Source organism: Danio rerio, chromosome 9, assembly GCF_052040795.2.
Source record: "Danio rerio strain M-AB ecotype USA chromosome 9, GRCz13ab, whole genome shotgun sequence".
Lineage (NCBI taxonomy): Eukaryota > Metazoa > Chordata > Actinopteri > Cypriniformes > Danionidae > Danio > Danio rerio.
Genome location: NC_141029.1, coordinates 14,577,957 through 14,597,324, shown reverse-complemented (window position 1 = coordinate 14,597,324; position 19,368 = coordinate 14,577,957). Strand labels below are relative to the sequence as shown.

The 19,368-nt window shown below is 34.3% G+C and overlaps 2 protein-coding genes across 2 annotated transcripts; both read right to left on the bottom strand.

The window, feature by feature from the left end:
• Nucleotides 1-3,746: 3,746 nt before the first annotated feature.
• On the bottom strand, nt 3,747-8,355 carry cd28 (CD28 molecule). The gene is made up of 4 exons (XM_087267596.1): nt 7,815-8,355; nt 7,008-7,352; nt 5,785-5,942; nt 3,747-4,803 (listed from the first exon to the last, which is right to left on the bottom strand). Exons 1-4 carry the CDS (start codon nt 7,861-7,863, stop codon nt 4,726-4,728), a joined length of 630 nt encoding a protein of 209 aa, XP_087123722.1. The 5' UTR covers nt 7,864-8,355; the 3' UTR covers nt 3,747-4,725.
• A 3,469-nt stretch (nt 8,356-11,824) lies between these two features.
• Nucleotides 11,825-19,095, bottom strand: LOC147835262 (uncharacterized). The gene is made up of 4 exons (XM_087267597.1): nt 18,863-19,095; nt 18,324-18,614; nt 15,449-15,564; nt 11,825-13,855 (listed from the first exon to the last, which is right to left on the bottom strand). The coding sequence occupies exons 1-4, from the start codon at nt 18,954-18,956 to the stop codon at nt 13,781-13,783; spliced, it is 576 nt and encodes a 191-aa protein (XP_087123723.1). The 5' UTR covers nt 18,957-19,095; the 3' UTR covers nt 11,825-13,780.
• Nucleotides 19,096-19,368: the final 273 nt, after the last annotated feature.

Genomic DNA, 19,368 nt, shown 5'->3' with positions numbered 1-19,368 from the left:
CTGTAAAAAATGCAGGGTTCCACACAATTCATTCATGTTGTCCCAACACAAATTGATTAAGTTAACTTAACACTTTTAACAAATTTACGTGGATTGAACATTAAAAATATATATATATTGTAATGCATTACTTTTCCAACTTAGCCACTTATCCCAACACTCCTCATGGGGGACCAGAAAGTAGAAGTCAACACAAAGTAAAAATGTACTGGTAATTGTGGAGACACTTGTTCCCCGCAAAGTCAGGAATACAAGTACACTTAATAATATAAACTTTGCTCGTTCAAACTACTTTTTAAAAATGAGCTGAAACTACGCAATTCTTAAGATTTCATTGGGACAACTTAATTTTTTTATGTTCAATCCACATAAATTTGTTAAAAGTTATAAGTTGTCCCAATGAAACTTCAAGATAAATTTTAAAAATATATTTTAAAGTGTACTTTTATTCCTGACTTTGCGGGGACCAAGTGTCTCCACAATTATAGCAAAACCAATAGATTTTAACTTTGTGTGGACTTATTTGGTCCCCTATGAGAAGTGTTGGGGAAAGTGACTAGAAAGTAATGCATTACAATATTGAGTTACTCCCCCAAAAAAGTAACTAGTTGCGTTACTTTTTTATAGTAAGTAATGCGTTACGTTACTTTTGAGTTACTTTTGTGTTATTTTTCATTACCTGTCTGAGGCTTTATCTCTTTCAGAACTTTTTTTTCTTTCCTTTTTTAAATAGAGGAGTTCTGCAATTAACAATGCACTGTATAATCTCGTTGACTGCATGATTCATTGTTCATTTATTAATTCATTTTCTTTTCAGCTTAGTCCTTTTATTAATCTGGGGTAACCACAACGCAATGAACCACCAACTTATCCAGCATATGTTTTATGCAGCAGATGCCCTTCCAGCTGAAACCCAATCACAAGGAAACTCCCATACACTCTCATTCACACACATACACTATGGCCAATTCAGCTTACCCAATTCACCTGTACCACATGTCTTTGGACTTGTAGGGGAAACCGAAGCACCCAGAGGAAGCCCACACGAACACGGGGAGAATATGCAAACTCCTAGCCGAGGGTTGAACCAGTGACCTTCTTGGTGTGAGGCAACATCGCTACCGACTGCGCCACCATGCCGCCCTGCGTGATTCATTGCGACTACTTTCATTTAAATTCAGTGATTTATTTTTAAAAGCAAATTATTTAAACTAAAAAGTAACTTGCGTCACATTTTCAAAAAGTAACTCAAATATACTTATTTTGTAAAAATAGTGCGTTGCTTTACTTAGAAAAGCAATATTATTATGTAACTCGTATTATTTGTAAATGTTACCCCCAATACTGCCCATGAGGAGATCAGCTCGGATCCAAGTATTTTTAAAAGGTAAATACAAAGCAGAATGTTTCCTGTGACGGTTGGGTTAAAGATAATTATACTTTTATATAAATTATAAAAGTTTGTAGAGACGCCCCCATAAAGATAGTTGTACGTTTGTTTGTGTGTGGTTGTGTGTGTGTGTGTGTGAAAGAGAGAGAGAGAGAGAGAGAGAGAGAGAGAGAGAGAGAGAGAGAGAAGAAGAAGAGATGTCTGATAAGACGACTGATGGCTTTAAAAAAAAGAGATGTAATGCACTGAAAAAATGTTGAATGCAAGTAAAATGTCTTTGTTTTTATCATGTTTATTAATTACGTTGTCGAAACAAAATGAAAGTAAAATATGCCATTCATTGTAAATTTACAGTCTTAAAAAAATTAAGATTCTTAGTAGCATTGATGGTTCCATCAAGAACCTACAAAATGTTATAGAGCAAATCTTTTGTTGTACAATAGCACACATTCACTCTCTGTTTCTCACACACATACAACCCCACAAGTCTACTTACACCATTATGAAGTCAGAATTATTAGTCGACGTTTATTTATTTCCCCAATTTCTGTTTAACAGAAAGATTTCTTCAACACATTTCTAAACATTATAGCTTTAATAACTAATTTCTATTAACTGATTTATTTTATCTTTGCCATGATGACAGTAAATAATATTTTACTTGATATTTACTTGATAGGCAAGTTATTGTATGATGGTTTGTTCTGTAGACTATCGAAAAAATATAAAGCTTAAAGGGGCTAATAATATTGACCTTAAAATGTTTTTAAAAAAAAATAAAAACTGCTTTTATTCTAGCTGAAATAAAACAAAAAAGACTTTCTTCAGAAGAAAAAATATTATCAGAGATACAGTGAAAATTTCCTTGCTCTGTTAAACATCATTTGGAAATTATTTAAAAAAGAAAAAAAAATCAAAAGGTGTTTAACGATTCTGACTTCAACTGTAAGAAACATGATTCCCACTTTAAATAATGTGCAATATGCATTACTGGTAACTACTTATATTTACATTTCCTCATTTATTTACATTTTTTAGCAGATTCTTTTATCCAAAGCAACTTACTAATGTGGAACTGCTTAAAAGGCAACCTCATGTATAAGTACAAATGTGTAACAGGACATTGGTAACCAACAACACGTATCTCATCTGAAACTACATGTGTAGCAACAAGTGTGTAAGTGTATTTTGTAACAAGTATTTCTACTTGCACAAACAGACTTCAATACTGCAAACAATGTCAAACTTAACATGTGAATATGTTTGTTACTTTATATTTCTTATATCTTATTTTAAGGCATCACAGTGGCGCAGTGGTTAGCATGATCACCTCACATTAGGAGGGTCATGGGTTTGAGCCTCGACTGGGTCAGTTGGCATTTCTGTGTGGAGTTTGCATGTTCTCCCCATGTTGGTGTGGGTTTCCTCTGGGTGCTGCAGTGTCCCCCACGAGTCCAAAGACATGCGGTACAGGTGAATTAGGTAAGCTAAATTGTCCATAGTGTATGTGTGCGAATGAGTGTGTGTAGATGTTTCCCAGTGATGGGTTGCAGCTGGAAGGGCATCCGCTGCGTAAAACATACACTGGATAAGTTGGCGGTTCATTCCGCTGTGGTGACCCCAGATTAATTAATGGACCAACCAGAAAAGAAAATGAATGAATGAATAACTCATTTAGCAAAAAAAAAAAGTAACATTATTTTTATTGTTTACATGTTTAATAAGGGGCACTTAATATTAAACGGTGACACAGTGGCTCAGTGGTTTGCACTGTCACCTCACAGCAAGAACGTTATTGGTTCGAGTCCTGGCTGGACCAGTTGGCATTTCCGTATGGAGTTTGCATGTTCTCCCCGTGTTCACATGGGTTTCCTCTGGGTGCTACTGTTTCCCCCACAGTCCAAAGACATGCGCTATAGTGTCCTCGACCCCCCCACCTGCACATTTTGTATGTCCTCTTTACTTAATCCACCTGATTCAGACCATCAGCTCATTAACAGAGAGATCCATGAACTGATCCCTGTGTGTCAAATCAGAGAGACATACAAAATGTGCAGGGCTGGGGAAGGGGGCGGACCACTGATGTCGTGTAATTGGCCATTGTGTATGTGTGTGAATGACTATGGATATGGAGTATGGATGTTTCCCAGTGATGGGTTGGAGCTGGAAGGACATCCACTGTGTAAAACATATTCTGGATAAGTTGGCGGTTCATTCCACTGTGGTGCCCCTGATAAATAAAGGGACTAAACAGAAGGAAAATGAATGAATAAACTTAATAATCAAGTAAGACAGAAAATGTTGGAACTTGATTAATTGTTGATAAAAGGATTTGTCAAAAACGACCAATTACATCTTATCGTGGAAAATAGGTTTATTTGAATATGCATAAAATTGCATTAAAAATATACACAGAAAAAAGTCAACATTTCAGAAATCAAACAAACTCTTACAATTTATCAAATTGTGACATCTTCTCCCAACCAGCCATATGTAAAAGTAGAACATTTATTAGAACTGTTGAAACAATTCTTTATTCATTTCCCCTCTTTAGCCATAATAAACAGTTGCTCAACCACCATTTTTATTTTAAAGGGGATCTATTATGCACCTTGTTTACAATAATCTTTGATGTACCTAGAATGTGTATGTTACGTTTCAGCTCCAAATACCCCTAAATAATTATTTATAACTTTTTGAAACGTACCCTTGTAGGCTTTAATTCTAATTGTGCCATTTTGGCGACTGTTACTTTAAATGCAAATGAGATTGTGCTCTTTTTAAAATAGGGCGGAGCTACAGATGCCTATGTGTCAGCATAGTGGCAGTTTTAAAAGCAAGACTAACGTCTTATGCTAATGAGGAAGAAATAGTCACCAATGGGCAGAGCTTTTCCCCTCTGATGACATGTACGAAGAGAGAATGTCAATCAAAGTGTTTCTATTGACTGTTTTATCAAGTGTGATTATAATAAAAAAAACGAATACATTTTTACCATTAGAAGCTGGTTATATTCACATAGTTTCCACACAAATGTATTTAAACTTCTTATAAAACTGATTTTTGCATAATAGGTCCCCTTTAAAGGTTATTTTTTAACATAAAAAAGAAAACTATTGTTTAAAAAATGAAATAACAACGTCAAATATCAGTGTAAATACATGTGAATACATGCAGGTAGGAATACATGTGAGTACATGTAGAAAATACAGTGCATACATGTCAATACATGCAGGTAAAAATGACATGTAAATACATGCGGGAGAAAATGACATGCGAGTACATGCAGGTGTGAATACATGCTAGGACATGCAGGAAGGGGAAAATCACGCCCCCTAGAATTTCACATAGCTCTCTTTTTGGGAAAGCATCGGTGCCATAGATGAAGAAGTTCTCCATTTGCAGATGGCGATCTGTTATAGAGAAGAGGAAAATGTAAATGACATCTGTTCACATTAATGTCAAACACTTAAAAAAATGCAGGGTTCCACACTGTTCTTTCATGTTGTCCAAACATAAATTGATTAAGTTGACTTAATTTTAACAAATTTTAACATAAAACAAGTTACCCCTGCAAAAAAAAAAAAAAAAAACTTAAGAATTGTGTTGATTTAGCTCATTTTAATTAAGTAGTCTGAACAAGCAGGAAATATATTTTTGAGTCAACTGTAAATACTGTAAGAGTTCATCTACAGCCTACAATAGTTTTAGCCTGTTGAAAAGACCATGAACTACCTGCTTTATACAAAGTTTGCCTTTAAAAGAAAAAATAGCAGTTACTTTACCTAAAAATGTGAGTAAACCTGTTGCCACAAGTTGACTTTAAGTAAAATAAGAGGTAACCTGTTGTAACTTGGAGTGGTTAGGCTGAATTAACTGCATTTTTTGTGTGTGTGTGTGTGTGTGTGTGTGTGTGTGTAAACATGCACAAATTGTGTGAATGAACATGATATCTTTATCGTGGGCACCTCATACAGCAAACAGTTTTTTATGATTGTTGTATTTCAGTGGTTTTAATCACAGCACCAAAATCTTTGAAAATAATTAAAAATTTGTAGTAAATTTGCATTTTAATCCAACCCAATTGTCTGACATAAATACTATTTTGCATCACAGACAGACAGACAGACAGACAGACAGACAGACAGACAGACAGACAGACAGACAGACAGACAGATAGATAGATAGATAGATAGATAGATAGATAGATAGATAGATAGATAGATAGATAGATAGATAGATAGATAGATAGATAGATAGATAGATAGATAGATAGATAGATAGATAGATAGATAGATAGATAGAAGTCACATTAAAGCCACTGGGTAGAGATCCTGATCTTTTCAGTGGAATAAAAAAAATAAAAACAATACTGGAATAGACATTTTTCTTACCTGTAGAAAAAAACTGCAGGAAGTGATGATCAAGATGATGTATAGCAGAAGAAGTGGACCAATATCATTTTCAACAGTTTCCCGATAAGATGTCTGGCTCTTGCTTTGACGCTGGCTCTGGGTGGATGCATTGTGTGCAGTGAGGCAGTTTGGGATTTCTATGAAAGAACATCAGTTATTACTAAAATTGTCCTCTGGATGTCACCCTGCCACACACATCTACCACTTTATGTGCACAGAAAGCCAATGCAAGCCTGTATGTAAATCATCCTTCATTTAAATTCTCTACCAAAACAAGACCAAAAGAATGACAGTTTAACAGTTGAGGCCTGTTCTGTTTGAAAACAGGAAGCTCATGCTCTTCAAGTGTTACTCTTCCCATCTTTGATGGTTGTCTTTCAACCCTTTTTAAGAGCTTACGTTTGCACACTTCGGTTTCGTCATAAAGAAATCTACATTTTCAAAGAAAAACATCATTCACATGTAAAGTCAAAGTTTCCATGGGTAATATCAAAAATGTAGAGCACAATTGCTGTAAAGAAGAGTGCGCCGGGGAGGCCCCGTTTCCACCCTTGTATTTTCAGGTGACCTCAGATTTCCTCCTTCAGTCGTTTATGTTATACTCTGCTCTCTGGCTCCCTCTAGCGCTTTAAAGAGATAACTCAATCAAAAAAATCTAAATTCTGTCATTTATTACCTGTTTGAGTTTCATCAGTTGAACCCAAAAGACGATGTTTTAAAGAATGTTTTAAAAAATGGATGTCAATTGCTACGTATTCCCAGCAATTGTTTTCAGAATGAATTGTGTTCAACAGAAAAAGGTAGAAGGGAACCAGATGAAAATACGTAAAAGATGCGCACATTTGTATTTTTATTTTAAAATAAACTCTTTATCAGTGAACCAAATTTGCTAGTATAATCTATGTAGAGGCTTAAAAATATGTATAAAAACATATTGTATATATATATATATATATATATATATATATATATATATATATATATATATATATATATATATATATATAGTTTATATATATATATATATATATATATATATATATATATATATATATATATATATATATATATATATATAAACAATATCGGTATTTGTAATAGCCTGTCACAAAACTCTATTGTAAACCATTACCAACTGCATATAAAAAGGTGAAACTGGTAAAAACCCACATGTAAGAGACTGAAAACAAGATTTCGCTTACCTTGTATGTAAACAACAGTGCCGTTCCCGAGCGCTCTGAGATATGGAGGTGGAAAGAGGATCTCGATCTCGCAGCGATAGACGTCCGTGTCTTCCCCTCGCAGTCCAGCGATGATCAGATCCACTCCTCCAAAGTTAATATTCCCTCTGCAGCGAACTGGGCCATCTGTTGCGAAGTAGGGCTCTGAGAGGTTGACATACGCGCTACAGATCCTCTCGTGTCCATGCAATGCTTTATACACAGAAACCTGGACCTCTTCCGGCCTCAGTTTGGATCTAAAAGAGCAGTGTATGGAGACTTCTCCATCTTTTCCTGTCACACGATAAGGCTGAGAAACAACCAGAGCTGGAGGCAAAACAAAGAGATGAATGAAGCATTGGATGTACTGTAACTCACTCACTTCTTTCTACAAATTTATTTGGATAATCATTCTACTTAACAATTGTATTGAAAGTAAAGAACAAGTTTACATAGTTTCAATTAAACTCAATATTAAAATAATAATAATAAATAAATAAATGAAAAATGTATGCATTCTAAAAGAGAATTCTTGAGGAAGCTTTAAAATTAGGCTTTTGCATTAACTTCAGGTTACTGCATAATAATAATAATAATAATATTTTTAAGTAACAAAAGCTAATGTTTACATTCCTAATAATACTACTAATAATAGTAATAATAATAATAAAATAATATTAATAAAATGGTTAATTGCCACCCACAGGGGTAAAGATGTCTCCATCTAAAATATCTGTGCCTGAAAAGCAATTAAAAAAAAAAACATTTTGAAGCCCAGAAGGTACTTACCGAATCCCAGTGGGATATATATAAAGATTATAATAAGTGTGATAATCATTGTGTCGTGCAATAACTGAGAAGGGGGGTATCTGTCTCTTATACATGAGTGAGTTCTGGAAAGCTTTGTGACATCAGTAACGTGGCAGGAAACCTCAAGCTGACTGCAAATGCCCGTAAAGTGCTCAAATTTTGCAAGTAATGTAGCCAATTTGCACAATATGTGTAATCGAAGGGAAAAAAATCAAATGAGACTTGAGAAGAAGAAAAAAACAGTAGAGGAGATGGAAAATTTGGTTAAGGGTGTGGTTTGACTCTCAGCCTATCACATAGCCCGGTCAATAGATTATTCGATTTTCTAAATTTATGGAAAGTATTAAAATCAGATAGACTCGAAAGCAGATTCAGCACTTTCGAAATGATCCTTTCCAGTTTTGCAATCGTTCATTATGCTTTATCTGCTGATCACTTGCTAAGTATTGCATCACGTCAGATTATAATGAAGGCTGGAAATTTGGAAGATGGAAAGTTCACATATGATCAAATCAAATGCAGTCATTTCTTTAGACGCTCTTTTATTTTGATATATTTGCTTTGGTTCTTTTGGGTCACTTCTTACTTGCATTTAAATGTTAAGTATTTCATATAAATCAATCAGTGTGTGGTGTGTACATGTTCATCTGTGAAGCTAAGGTTATTTTTTTCGCCACAATGTTTATATTAATGCAAACATTTACCAATCTATGGATCCTGCTTGTCAATTTCACAAAGCGTTTTGCAGAATGCTTTCCACCCACTGTTTTTTTCCTGTCATTTCCTGTCACGAACGAAATTTAGACTTCTGATATAATCGTATGTTTTGGAGTCTACAGTGGTTTGCATATTGCACGGTTGCATATTTGTAATAGTAAGCGGAATAGTGTAAGAACAGATACAGCAGTTACAGGCATTAAAAATAGCATGAGAGCGTCTATACTCATAGAAGTAGCTGACAATAAAACATTAATTTGTTGCCTTGTGCAAACAGATCTTGATTAGCTCAACTTTTTATTTAATATTGCATTTTGATTTAATAGGTTTTACTGTATATGTTTCTGTGGTCACACTTTATTTTAATGGTTCATTTGTTGAATTTAAGTTCATTTTGAGTTACAATTGCAACTACATGCCAACCAATTCTAGATTATAAGTAGACTGTTTGGGGTTAGGGTAAGTGTAAGAAACAATGTACTTGCAAAGTTTCTTATAGTCAGTTAAATGCCTGTTGAAGGAGCAGGATCAGATATTTAGCAGACAGTCTACTAATACTCAAATGGACCGTCAAAACAAAGTGTTACCATATCTGTTAGTACACTAAACAACATTTGCTCCTTTTTCAGACTAAGTTAAAATGAGCAGAAACAACATAATTTTGGAGATTTTTCTAAGACAGCTAAATTGTTTTATGTGCAATCCACTTAAATTTGTTAAGTTATTTGCTTTGTGTTGGGACTACATGAATAAAATGTGTGGAGTCCTGCATTCTTTACAGTGTAAAGTTATAGCGAGTGGATTAGTGGTTAGCTCTGATGCTTTTCAGCAAGAAGGTCGCTGGTTTGAGTTTTTTTTTTTCTATTTCTCAAATCTTCAGTAGCAATTGCAAACCAATGAAAGCTATAAAATTGCAAACCAATGAAAGCCATATTTCACCCAAATATGAAAATGAACTTACTATTTACTGTCCTTTGTGTGGTTACATCCTTTATGGGTTTCTTTGTTCTCTTGAACACTAAAGAAGCCATTTTAAAGAAAGCTGAAAACCAGTAACCATTGACTTCCATGGAGGAAAAGCAAATACTTCGGAAGTCAATGGTTACAGGTTTTTAGCTTTCTTTAAAACATTTTTTTAGTGTTCAACAGAATAAAGCTTTAGAAGAAGTGAGGGGTGAGTGAACGATGACAGAAATTTCAATTTTGGTTGAACTATTACCTTTAAGAATACACTCAAAAAAATTATTAAGTTGCTTGTTAAAACTACTTATTTAAAATGAGTTGAAACAACTCAATTCTGAAGTTTTTTTTTAGGGACAACCTAATTGTTTTATGTTTAATCCACTTTAGTTTTGGAAAAACTAGGTTAACCTAATTGGTTTGTTTTGGGACAATATGGAGGAATTGTGTGGAAGCCAGCATTTTTACAGTGTAAACAATAAATAAATAAAAGTAAATAACTCGCCATAAAATGGAATCTCAAAACTTTCAGAAACAGTTTAAAAAGCTGTTACAATGGTTGTGTCTTTTCCAGAGGTACATATTTGTACCTAAAGGGTCCATATTAATATAGCTTAAAAGTACATAAAGAGTGTATATTAGTATCTGAAAAGAAACATCTCCATCACCACAGTGACAGCTTTATTTCTAAGACTAAAAATAGTGTGTAAATGAACATATCAGTGGCATCACAAGGCATTTTGTTTACAAACAAGAATGCTTAGCCATGTTTTCAATATGTGTGCTCAGTCATTGTTTCCTGCGGTTAGGGTTTTGATGTTTTGATGACAATGACTGAAAATTGCACTGTTGGCTGTATTTTTTTTTCTACTGTATGCTGGTGGATTACAGTAATATTAAGGATTACAGCAAGTGTTACATACACCCTTCCTATATTTGCTTAGAGGTTTGTGAGATGCATATATGAAGTATTTCTGGTCAATTTAACATTTTTTGGACATTCTTCTTCATTAACCTCATGATTTACCTGCATTCTTTAATCATTCAGGACATATTTATGTCACAATGGTTAGTTTTTGGAAGATGAAATTTAAGAATAAAATCTAAAATACAAAGCTAAATTAGTAGGCTTTTCATTGATGTATGGTTTATTGGGACAGGAACATATTTGGCAGAGATACAATGTTTTGAATATCTGGATTCTGGGAGTTTGGGAGATTCTAGCTCACCCAATTCACCTATAGCATGTTTTTTGACTTGTGGGGGAAACCGGAGCACCTGCAGGAAACCCACACAAACATGGGGAGAACATACAAGCTCCACACAGAAATGCCAAGTGACCCAGCTCAAACCAGCGACCTTCTTGTAGATAAAAATTTATAATTTTGACTTGTACATTGGCTATTCCCAAAAATATAACCGTATAACATGAGACATTTACAAAATGCCTGTTTAAAAAGCATTAAAATAATAATTTAATATCAAAACAAATGATACAATTATTTTGCATCATCTTAATTCTACCACAAACGGTACTGTGCATATTCATTCATTCATTTTCCTTCGGCTTAGTCTCTTATTTATCAGGGGACGCCACCCAGGTACTGGGAAACACCCATTCACTCTCATATTCTCACATGCACTCATACACTACAGCCAATTTAGTTTATCCAATTCACCTGTACCGCATAACTGTAGAGCACCCAGAGGAAACTCACGTGAACACGAGGAGAACATGCAAACTCCACAGAGAAGCGCCTACTGGCCCAGCCGAGACTCAAACCAGCGACCTTCTTGCTGTGAGGTGACAGGGCTAACTACATACTGTTTTTTTATGATGATATGGACCAGATAGGTATGCAGATATGAGAATTAAATTCTCTAACAATCGATTCCAAAAATCATACCACAGTGAATTCTGAACACTGTAATCATTTGATAATACATATATCATTTAGACATGTATTTATATTGCACTTATATTTAACTTCTGTAAATAATTTCCATTACTGTTGACATTATTGCTCCTCAACCACACTTTAAACCTAGCATACCACTAAATGTGACCTGATTTTTCAAGGTGGAATATGCATCTAGTACATATACACACACACACACGCACACACACACACACACACACACACACACACACACACACACACACACACACACACACACACACACACACACACACACACACAAACACACACACACACACACACACACACACACAAACACACACACACTCAAAAGATTTCTGCAAAATTGTTGCAAACAATTTATATGGGTTGTATTTAAACCAACAAATTAAATATAGCAATGTTCAACTTTATTTGTTTTAATTCAGCTCAAATAATCTTTACAAATTTTACAAAAAAAAAAAAAAACATATTGGAAAACCAAAGAAACATCATTGAATTTTTTTTTCATTGTACAGTAGTATAATATTTGTAATATAGTGCAAATACTAAGCAATATGATCTTCACATTTTTTGCAGCTAACTAACGAGTCTTGGATGCTAAATTGTTTTTTTTTTTTTTTTTTTGCTAATTCTTGTTAAAGATGCAAAATTCTTGATGTCATTCCGTGATTATTTGTAGCTCAATACATTTCAGGAAGTTACACAGTTTTTTATCAGCTTAAGGTCTTTATATTTATTAAGATTTTATTTTTATTCTCATTATTACATCACTGTCACATCACTTCATCTATCAGTGACAATCACTGTTCAAATGCTGAGTGTCACACAGTCAATTTGAGTTGGGACAACATGAAAAATTTAAGTTAACTCATTAGATTTTGCAAATTTAGGTGGATTGGGCATAAAACCAACGAAACCTCAAGAATTGTGTTGTTTCAGCTCATTTTAAATAAGTAGTTTGAAAAATGTTTGTTTCAGTGGTGGATGGCGCAGGAGACATATTGAAACTTACAGTATGCGAGTGGATGGTAATTTTGTTCTTCCAAGTTTCTATAATTTCCTTGATTAGGATAGTTTCACATGACAGAAGACTACTACTAGCGCTCAACAATGAAGAATTTTTATTTTCTTAAAGAGCACATGCAACTAGAAAAACACTAACAAATCAAATCGACAACACATGCAAATTCTCACAACAAATGCAAATACAGAAATGTGCTGCAAATAAAGCAGACCACAACAGAAATGTGTCAGCGGACCCCAAAGAGTCCAGACTGCTTTAGTCAGTGCTGTTATTATGTTAGATCTGAGAGGTATGTGCTTTTTGTTGTTGTTTATTTTAACAATATAACCATATGGTTCCTTGTTGTTTGTTTATTTTTTAGCTCTAATAATCTGACAAATTGCACAATTAATGTTAAATGAAATGTTATTTTAATGCCATGTTAGGGCTCATTCTTACAGAACATGCTTTTCCATTCCAATGAGCTACTTTTCCACAGTTTTTTTTATGTAAACGTGCTTGATAGATATGCATGACTGCTATACTCGTGTCTTTTAAAGCTTAGAGCACAGAGCACTGCATTTTTTAGACGTCAAGTGCAAGTGTCTGTTTACAAGTGCTCAGTGTCTAGATTCCCTTGTGTTCCATGCTGATTTTTTTTTAAAACCCTTGATGAGTCTTGTGTTTTTAGACACAAAAATGCGTTCTGTGAGAATTAACTTTTACTCTCAGAACTAAAACTTTAAAACATAGTTTAAAAAAAAAAGTCTCAAGTCTCTGACACTAAACAGGAAGCGCTTGGATTTGCCAATTTTTGGGGTCCTCCGACACATTTCTCTTGCACTCTGTGCTATTTGCAGCATTTTTCTGTATTTGCATGTGTTGTAAGAATTTTCGGAAGTGTGTATGGTCAATTTTATGAAGATGTTTTCTCAATTTGTTAGTGTTTTGCTATTTTATGCGGGTTTTCTTAACTTGCAGAGTGTCTGAGCTCTCTCGGCCAGCATACATATGGCACAAAATACACATTTGTCATAGTACGAAGACAGTAGAGCTGAAATATGGGCAGAGAGATGTCTTGTGACCCTAACTAAACCATAACTTAACCTTACCCATATCCCGCCTCATTTTCAATAAAATTTATTTTTGCACAGTAAGTACAATGCATGTACATATATTTAATGCAAGTACATTGTAGTTAATATAGTATAAAGTGGAACAACATATGCATGGATAGCAATGGCAATGCAGGAACAATTGGTAGACGTGTTTAATACTGAGGCGTACAGCTCAGGTGATGGAGGTACAAATATAAATGTCACAGTCAATAAAAGTTTTGCTCATCAGCGTCGTCTGAATCCTCCTGGTCTTGTGTTCATGTAGATGCCCTCAGTTGGCTTTGTCCTTTTGAGTTTACACTGAAACAAAAACATCATATTAATAATTCTACCGTGCAGCAATGTTGAAATCATAATTTTGTTAAATTACAAATATGAATACTTTATGTAGGGTTGGTAATGTAAGGAATAATTGTCGGCAATTCATTGAATTATTAAAAAAAATATTGCACATCTGGGGTAGAAATGTGGCCACAATGCTGAGTGTCAATAATTCTACTTAGGCTAGAGTTACCTGGTCCAAAGCAACTGTTTAGATGTTGTCCAATGCCAACAAATGTAATGCCCATTGGATTTAGAATGCAAAGTTGATTAGTTAATAATTCTCAAGACTGCATTTTATGCATGTCTATATTGTCCCTTGACAGATAACGTCGAAGTTTGTTGCCAAATCATGTCACAATGAACAATCCTAAAAATGCAGATTGAACATAATAACAACCATGTGTGAAAACAAATTAAACAAACTCCAATTAAAAGTTACAGACTGATTAAACAAACTCCAACAGATTTGTTTATTGGCAAAATAAATTTTTGTAAGCTGTTTGGACAGAACTGTGTGTAGGTATAGTGTGTCCACAGTCATATTGAAGTGATATAACCACAACAAGTCCCCTTTTTAAATTTCCTGATGTTATAGGATCCAAATCCCAGTGATTTTGAGGCCCACCACAACATGATGTAGCAGATTTTTCTTGCCCACCGAATTGATTAACTGGAGCGTATTAACATGTCTCAGTTGTAACGCGTATAATCATGTCCACAACACAGGATTTGCAAAGAAACTGGAATTAATCTGTTTTAATTGATCTGTTCTAATTCTCTGTGATCAGCTGCACCTCAACAGATATATTATATTATTCTTAACAGATATATTCCTGATTATAAACAGTGCATGTTTATAATCAGGAAAAGACAGTAAAATTCCAATGTAATTCATAACCACTGGAAACACCGCATAGTGTCAGAACAACCATGTACAAGGATGGTTCAATATCACAACAGGAGTCCCAGTTTGTGGACAATAAATCAAGTTTGTTTAGTACAGTAGCATAATGGATATCCCTACAGCTCTGTATATTACCTTTTATCATGTCACGTTTGCCCCAAGTAGACGTAAAAATGTGTGTGTACTGCAAACCTTGTAAAATCCACTTAAAACAGAAGTTGCTAAGACTTTTGAGTATGTTCATGTACTTCCAACTGAAATTGAATCTTTAATTGCCCTTATGCGATCATTCAACATCTACTGTTTTGTTTGGTTGTTGCTTTGAATAATTGAAATCATTCAGCGAAGTGGAATGGAACATTACAGCACTTGAGACACCTGAAACTATTTTAGCTGTTCATTTATTAATTTAGTTATTTTCTTTTTGGTTTAGTTCCTTTATCAATCAGAAGTTGCCACAGCAGAACAAACCGCCAACTTATCCAGCATACGTTTTACGCAGTGGATGCCCTTCCTGCTGCAACCCATCACTGGGAAACGCTGTGCATTTATCTGAAAATAATTTCATCAGCCGATTAGAATCACGGTTCAGCAACCTGTAGTGTAAGAATTTAAATAGGTAGAAAACGGCGCATGTTAGTAAGTGTGTGATTGCAAATACTCACTGCGCAGAAACAGCCAATGGTGATGAGCATGCTGTATACACCTAAGATCACACAGCCAATAATAAGTTGCAGTGTCCGATCGACCGGACAAGTGACAGGTGGTTCTGTGAGCTGATCTGAAAGTAAAAAAATAGACCGGTGCAAAAAAAAAGGATGTTGAAAAAATATTGCAAAAATATAAATGTTTATTCTGATTTATTTCTAATGTGAACATACTTTTTTAATGGTTTTATTTGCAGTTGTTGAGATGTCAACTTAAAAATTATCAGTTTCTCTGGATTTATAGGTTTGGATTTGAGTTAAATGTTTATATTTCTTTTACAAAGTCAGGTTTTCTTTTTAAGTTCAAATACAATATTGTCATTGAGTTGTTGTTTTTTTTCATAAAAAATGAAAATCATTGAAATCAAGGTTATTCCACCAAATTTCTGAAGCATTCTCAAGTTAAAACATTGGTGTGTGCTGTCTAAAAATAAATATAATTATGTCCAAAAACATATGATATATATATATATATATATATATATATATATATATATATATATATATATATATATATATATATATATATATATATATATATATATATATATATATATTCATTCAAAGAAATGCTCTAAAAAACAACATTATTATTTGAACTTAAATTATGTTTTACTTGATGTAGTTTTTATACCTTTTACAGAGCTGCATCTTTTTTTCATAGCTGTAAAAGGAACACTGTTTAGTCATTTTATCTTATTCATTTTAAATTTACCATGCAATACTTTTTTTCAAGTACATTAAGCTCTGTCTCAAATTTTACTTACACAATGTACACTGAATTAAAACAACACAGTACATCACTTATTAGTGTTTCTCAACCCAGTTCCTGGAGGACCAGCAGCTCTGCACATAACCAAACACACCTGATTCAGATCATCAGCTCATTAGCAGAGACTAAAAGACCTGCAATGGGTGTAACAGACAAAGGAGACATCCAAAACATGCAGTGTTGGTGGTTCTCCAGGAATGTGGTTGAAAAATACTGACTTATTTAAATATAAATAATAACATACTGTGTAAGTAAATGTAATAAAGTGTTCAACTGAATGCAGTCCACAATACTTGCTATCAATAAACAACGATGGAGGAATTATTATTATTATTTTTTTTTATGAAAGTGTCATTTTTAGTTGAAATTGTATACTAGAGGTAGAAAATACAAAATGCTCCAGTGCATGATAAAAATTGAGTGGGTTTTACGTCATTTTATTAGTTTAATTTCATTTAAAAAATGATTGTAATCCTAACAAACTGTTCAAAGTAAAACAATCGTATAGGTTAAATGTTTAATGTCTACATGCTGCAATTACATCCACTGTAAACCCCGCTGTTGTCGTTACTTAAGGTATTAAGTGAATATAACTCGACATTACTGAAAATACCAAGTTTTGGCATTAAAACTTGTCTTTAACTCACTCATTAGAGAGCAAAACACTTTTAATAAGTATTTTAAGTTCTCTGAATGTATAACATTGTAATGTCTTTAAACGATTCACCAGGTCTCTGTTTAAAATGATTGGTTGTGCTTGAAATTCTGCGTTGACAACTGCGCTGATTGGTAGATGTATGTTATATGACACAAGGTGGTCATTTTGCTTGTGATGCTGAATTTTGCTGAAACGCAGCAATACAGAGGCACCATCTGAACCCATCTATCAAAAGGGAAAATTTAAATTAGTAAGTAGATATGTAAATGCATATATACATTTTTGCTAATTAAAATTAGGAGACTGGGGTGACATGGTGGCGCAGTGAGTAGCACTGTCGCCTCACAGTAAGGTGGCTGGTTCGAGTCCCAGCTGGGTCAGTTCTATGTGGAATTTGTATGTTTTCCTTGTGTTATTGTGGGTTTCCTCCAGGTGCTCCGATTTCCCCTACAAGTGCAAAGACATGCGCTATAGGTGAATAGGGTAAACTAAATTGTCCGTAGTGTATGTGTGTATATCCTGGACTGGTCCTCCAGGTTGGGAATTGAGCATTGGGCTAACAACCCACCTCATAAAAATTAGATGTCACGAAACACCAACATGGTGTAGCTAAATATCAACCTCGATAAAAAACTGGGAGGAAAGAGTAAGTAAAGAATATAAAAGCTGAAATGTTTGGAAGTATAGTCTATAATAGTCTCCATTTTAAGTTGTCTGTAATTAAATATTTAAGTTAATTTAATGAAGAGACCACATTTGGTCAACTCAATTAATTAAGTTGTTGATTTACCTTTACCCAAAAGACCTAAGGCAATCACTTTCCTCAAATAATTTGAGTAGTCTCAACTTATAAGGGTTTACAATGTACTTATACACAATTAATGGCAACACTTTAGTGTTATACTGTTCCTTACTATTAACTAATGGCTTATTACCTGCCTATTATTAAGATAATGACTGTTTACACTCCATAGGGAGAATTTTTAAGTGTGACCCAATTAAATTATTTATTTTATGTAGAAATGACCTGTGGCATTGCTGGTTAAAAGAGATAGGTCACCCGAAAAAATGAAACTTTTCTCACCATTTACTGACACGTTTATGAAAGTTTCAAACCACTTATAAAGAATGTTGGACAAAAATAAAAACAAATGGCTGTTTTTTCCCCAATATTCTTCAGTATATAGTCCTTTTTGTTCAACACAACCAAGAAACACAAACAAGTTCAGAACAAGTGGTAGAAATGGAGAAAATTTATGATAGATTGGATAAACTATTCCTTTAAGATGGTCTCCAGCTTGAACACAGCGGGATTGTTTAAATCCTTTTAGGCTGGACACTGTAGTCAAATCAAAAAACGCATTAATTTAGTGTTAAAATGACTTGATTTCATGTTTGTTTACCTTTAATGAGCAGTATAGTCTGTGTTGAGAGTGGGCCATTCTTTGTGTGGAGCATGCAGGTGTAGAGTCCCGTATCATTGACTTCAGTACTTAAAATCATAATTGAGACAGAAGAGTTGATTTGGGACACCTTAAACCGCTGCCCCAATTGATGAGTGTTGTTTCTCAGGTCTGTTGTTGTATCTCCTTTTTGTAGATAGATGGAAAGGTGTTGTTCATCCTTTGCAAGCGACGGGCAGGACAAGTACGCTACTGCGTTCTCATCTGCTCTTTTTATTTCATTTTTGATGTCTGAAATATAAAAGCATATGCACGTGTTGTTGTTGAAAGAGAAAGAGTGAGGACGTGGTGCAGCACACAGGAAGTGGAGTCGCAGTTTACTGCTACTTGGTATATTTTTTCTTCCATGCAAAGTTTTATTTGATATTATTTGACTCTACTTTTCAAATGTTGGACACTTTATTCACACAGTTATAAATATCAAGAAGATTGAATCATAAATCAGCATCTGATCAAAGAAGCAACAGAAATTCTCCAACCTTTGTTGAGATAGCAGTTTGAGGAGGATTCAGTGGGTTCGGGATGGAAAAGGATGAGGAGAACAGCCAATGCAATCATCCACACCTCGAGCATTTCTGCAGTGCTGCTCGGAGTGTGTGAAAACAGGGAAATATGAGTGCAGAGCGTTTTGCAGACAGATGAGCGGGACCGAGAGGATGAGGGGGTGGGGGCTGCTTCCTACCTGCGTCACCGTTTAGCACTGTGGAGGACTGAGGAAAACAGACAGACACTTGCCACGTGATTGAAGCATTTGCGTGCATGCGGCTTTTTTTTTTGTCCTAAAATCCGGTTAAAATCCGGTTCATATAATTCTTTTTTTTTTTAAGAGATCAGTCTTTATATATAGTGTGACCCAAATAACTTATTTATTTAGCTTAAAATATTTAATGTAGAAATGAACCTGCTGGATTTAAGCTAGTTTAAAGGGATAGTTCAACTTTTTTACTATTTACTCACACTCAAGTAATTCTAAACATTTATGAAA

What these genes read in the sequence shown, in the direction of transcription:
- LOC147835262 (XM_087267597.1), bottom strand. Translation starts at nt 18,956, where the DNA reads ATGCTCGAGGTGTGGATGATTGCATTGGCTGTTCTCCTCATCCTTTTC. An exon ending in AAACTGCTATCTCAACAAAG is followed by an intron (nt 18,615 to 18,862) that starts GTTGGAGAATTT and finishes TTTATATTTCAG; the next exon opens with ACATCAAAAATGAAATAAAA. An exon ending in GACTATACTGCTCATTAAAG is followed by an intron (nt 15,565 to 18,323) that starts GTAAACAAACAT and finishes TTTTACTTTCAG; the next exon opens with ATCAGCTCACAGAACCACCT.
- cd28 (XM_087267596.1), bottom strand. Translation starts at nt 7,863, where the DNA reads ATGATTATCACACTTATTATAATCTTTATATATATCCCACTGGGATTC. An exon ending in ATATATCCCACTGGGATTCG is followed by an intron (nt 7,353 to 7,814) that starts GTAAGTACCTTC and finishes TTTTGCCTCCAG; the next exon opens with CTCTGGTTGTTTCTCAGCCT. An exon ending in CCTGCAGTTTTTTTCTACAG is followed by an intron (nt 4,804 to 5,784) that starts GTAAGAAAAATG and finishes TCTCTATAACAG; the next exon opens with ATCGCCATCTGCAAATGGAG.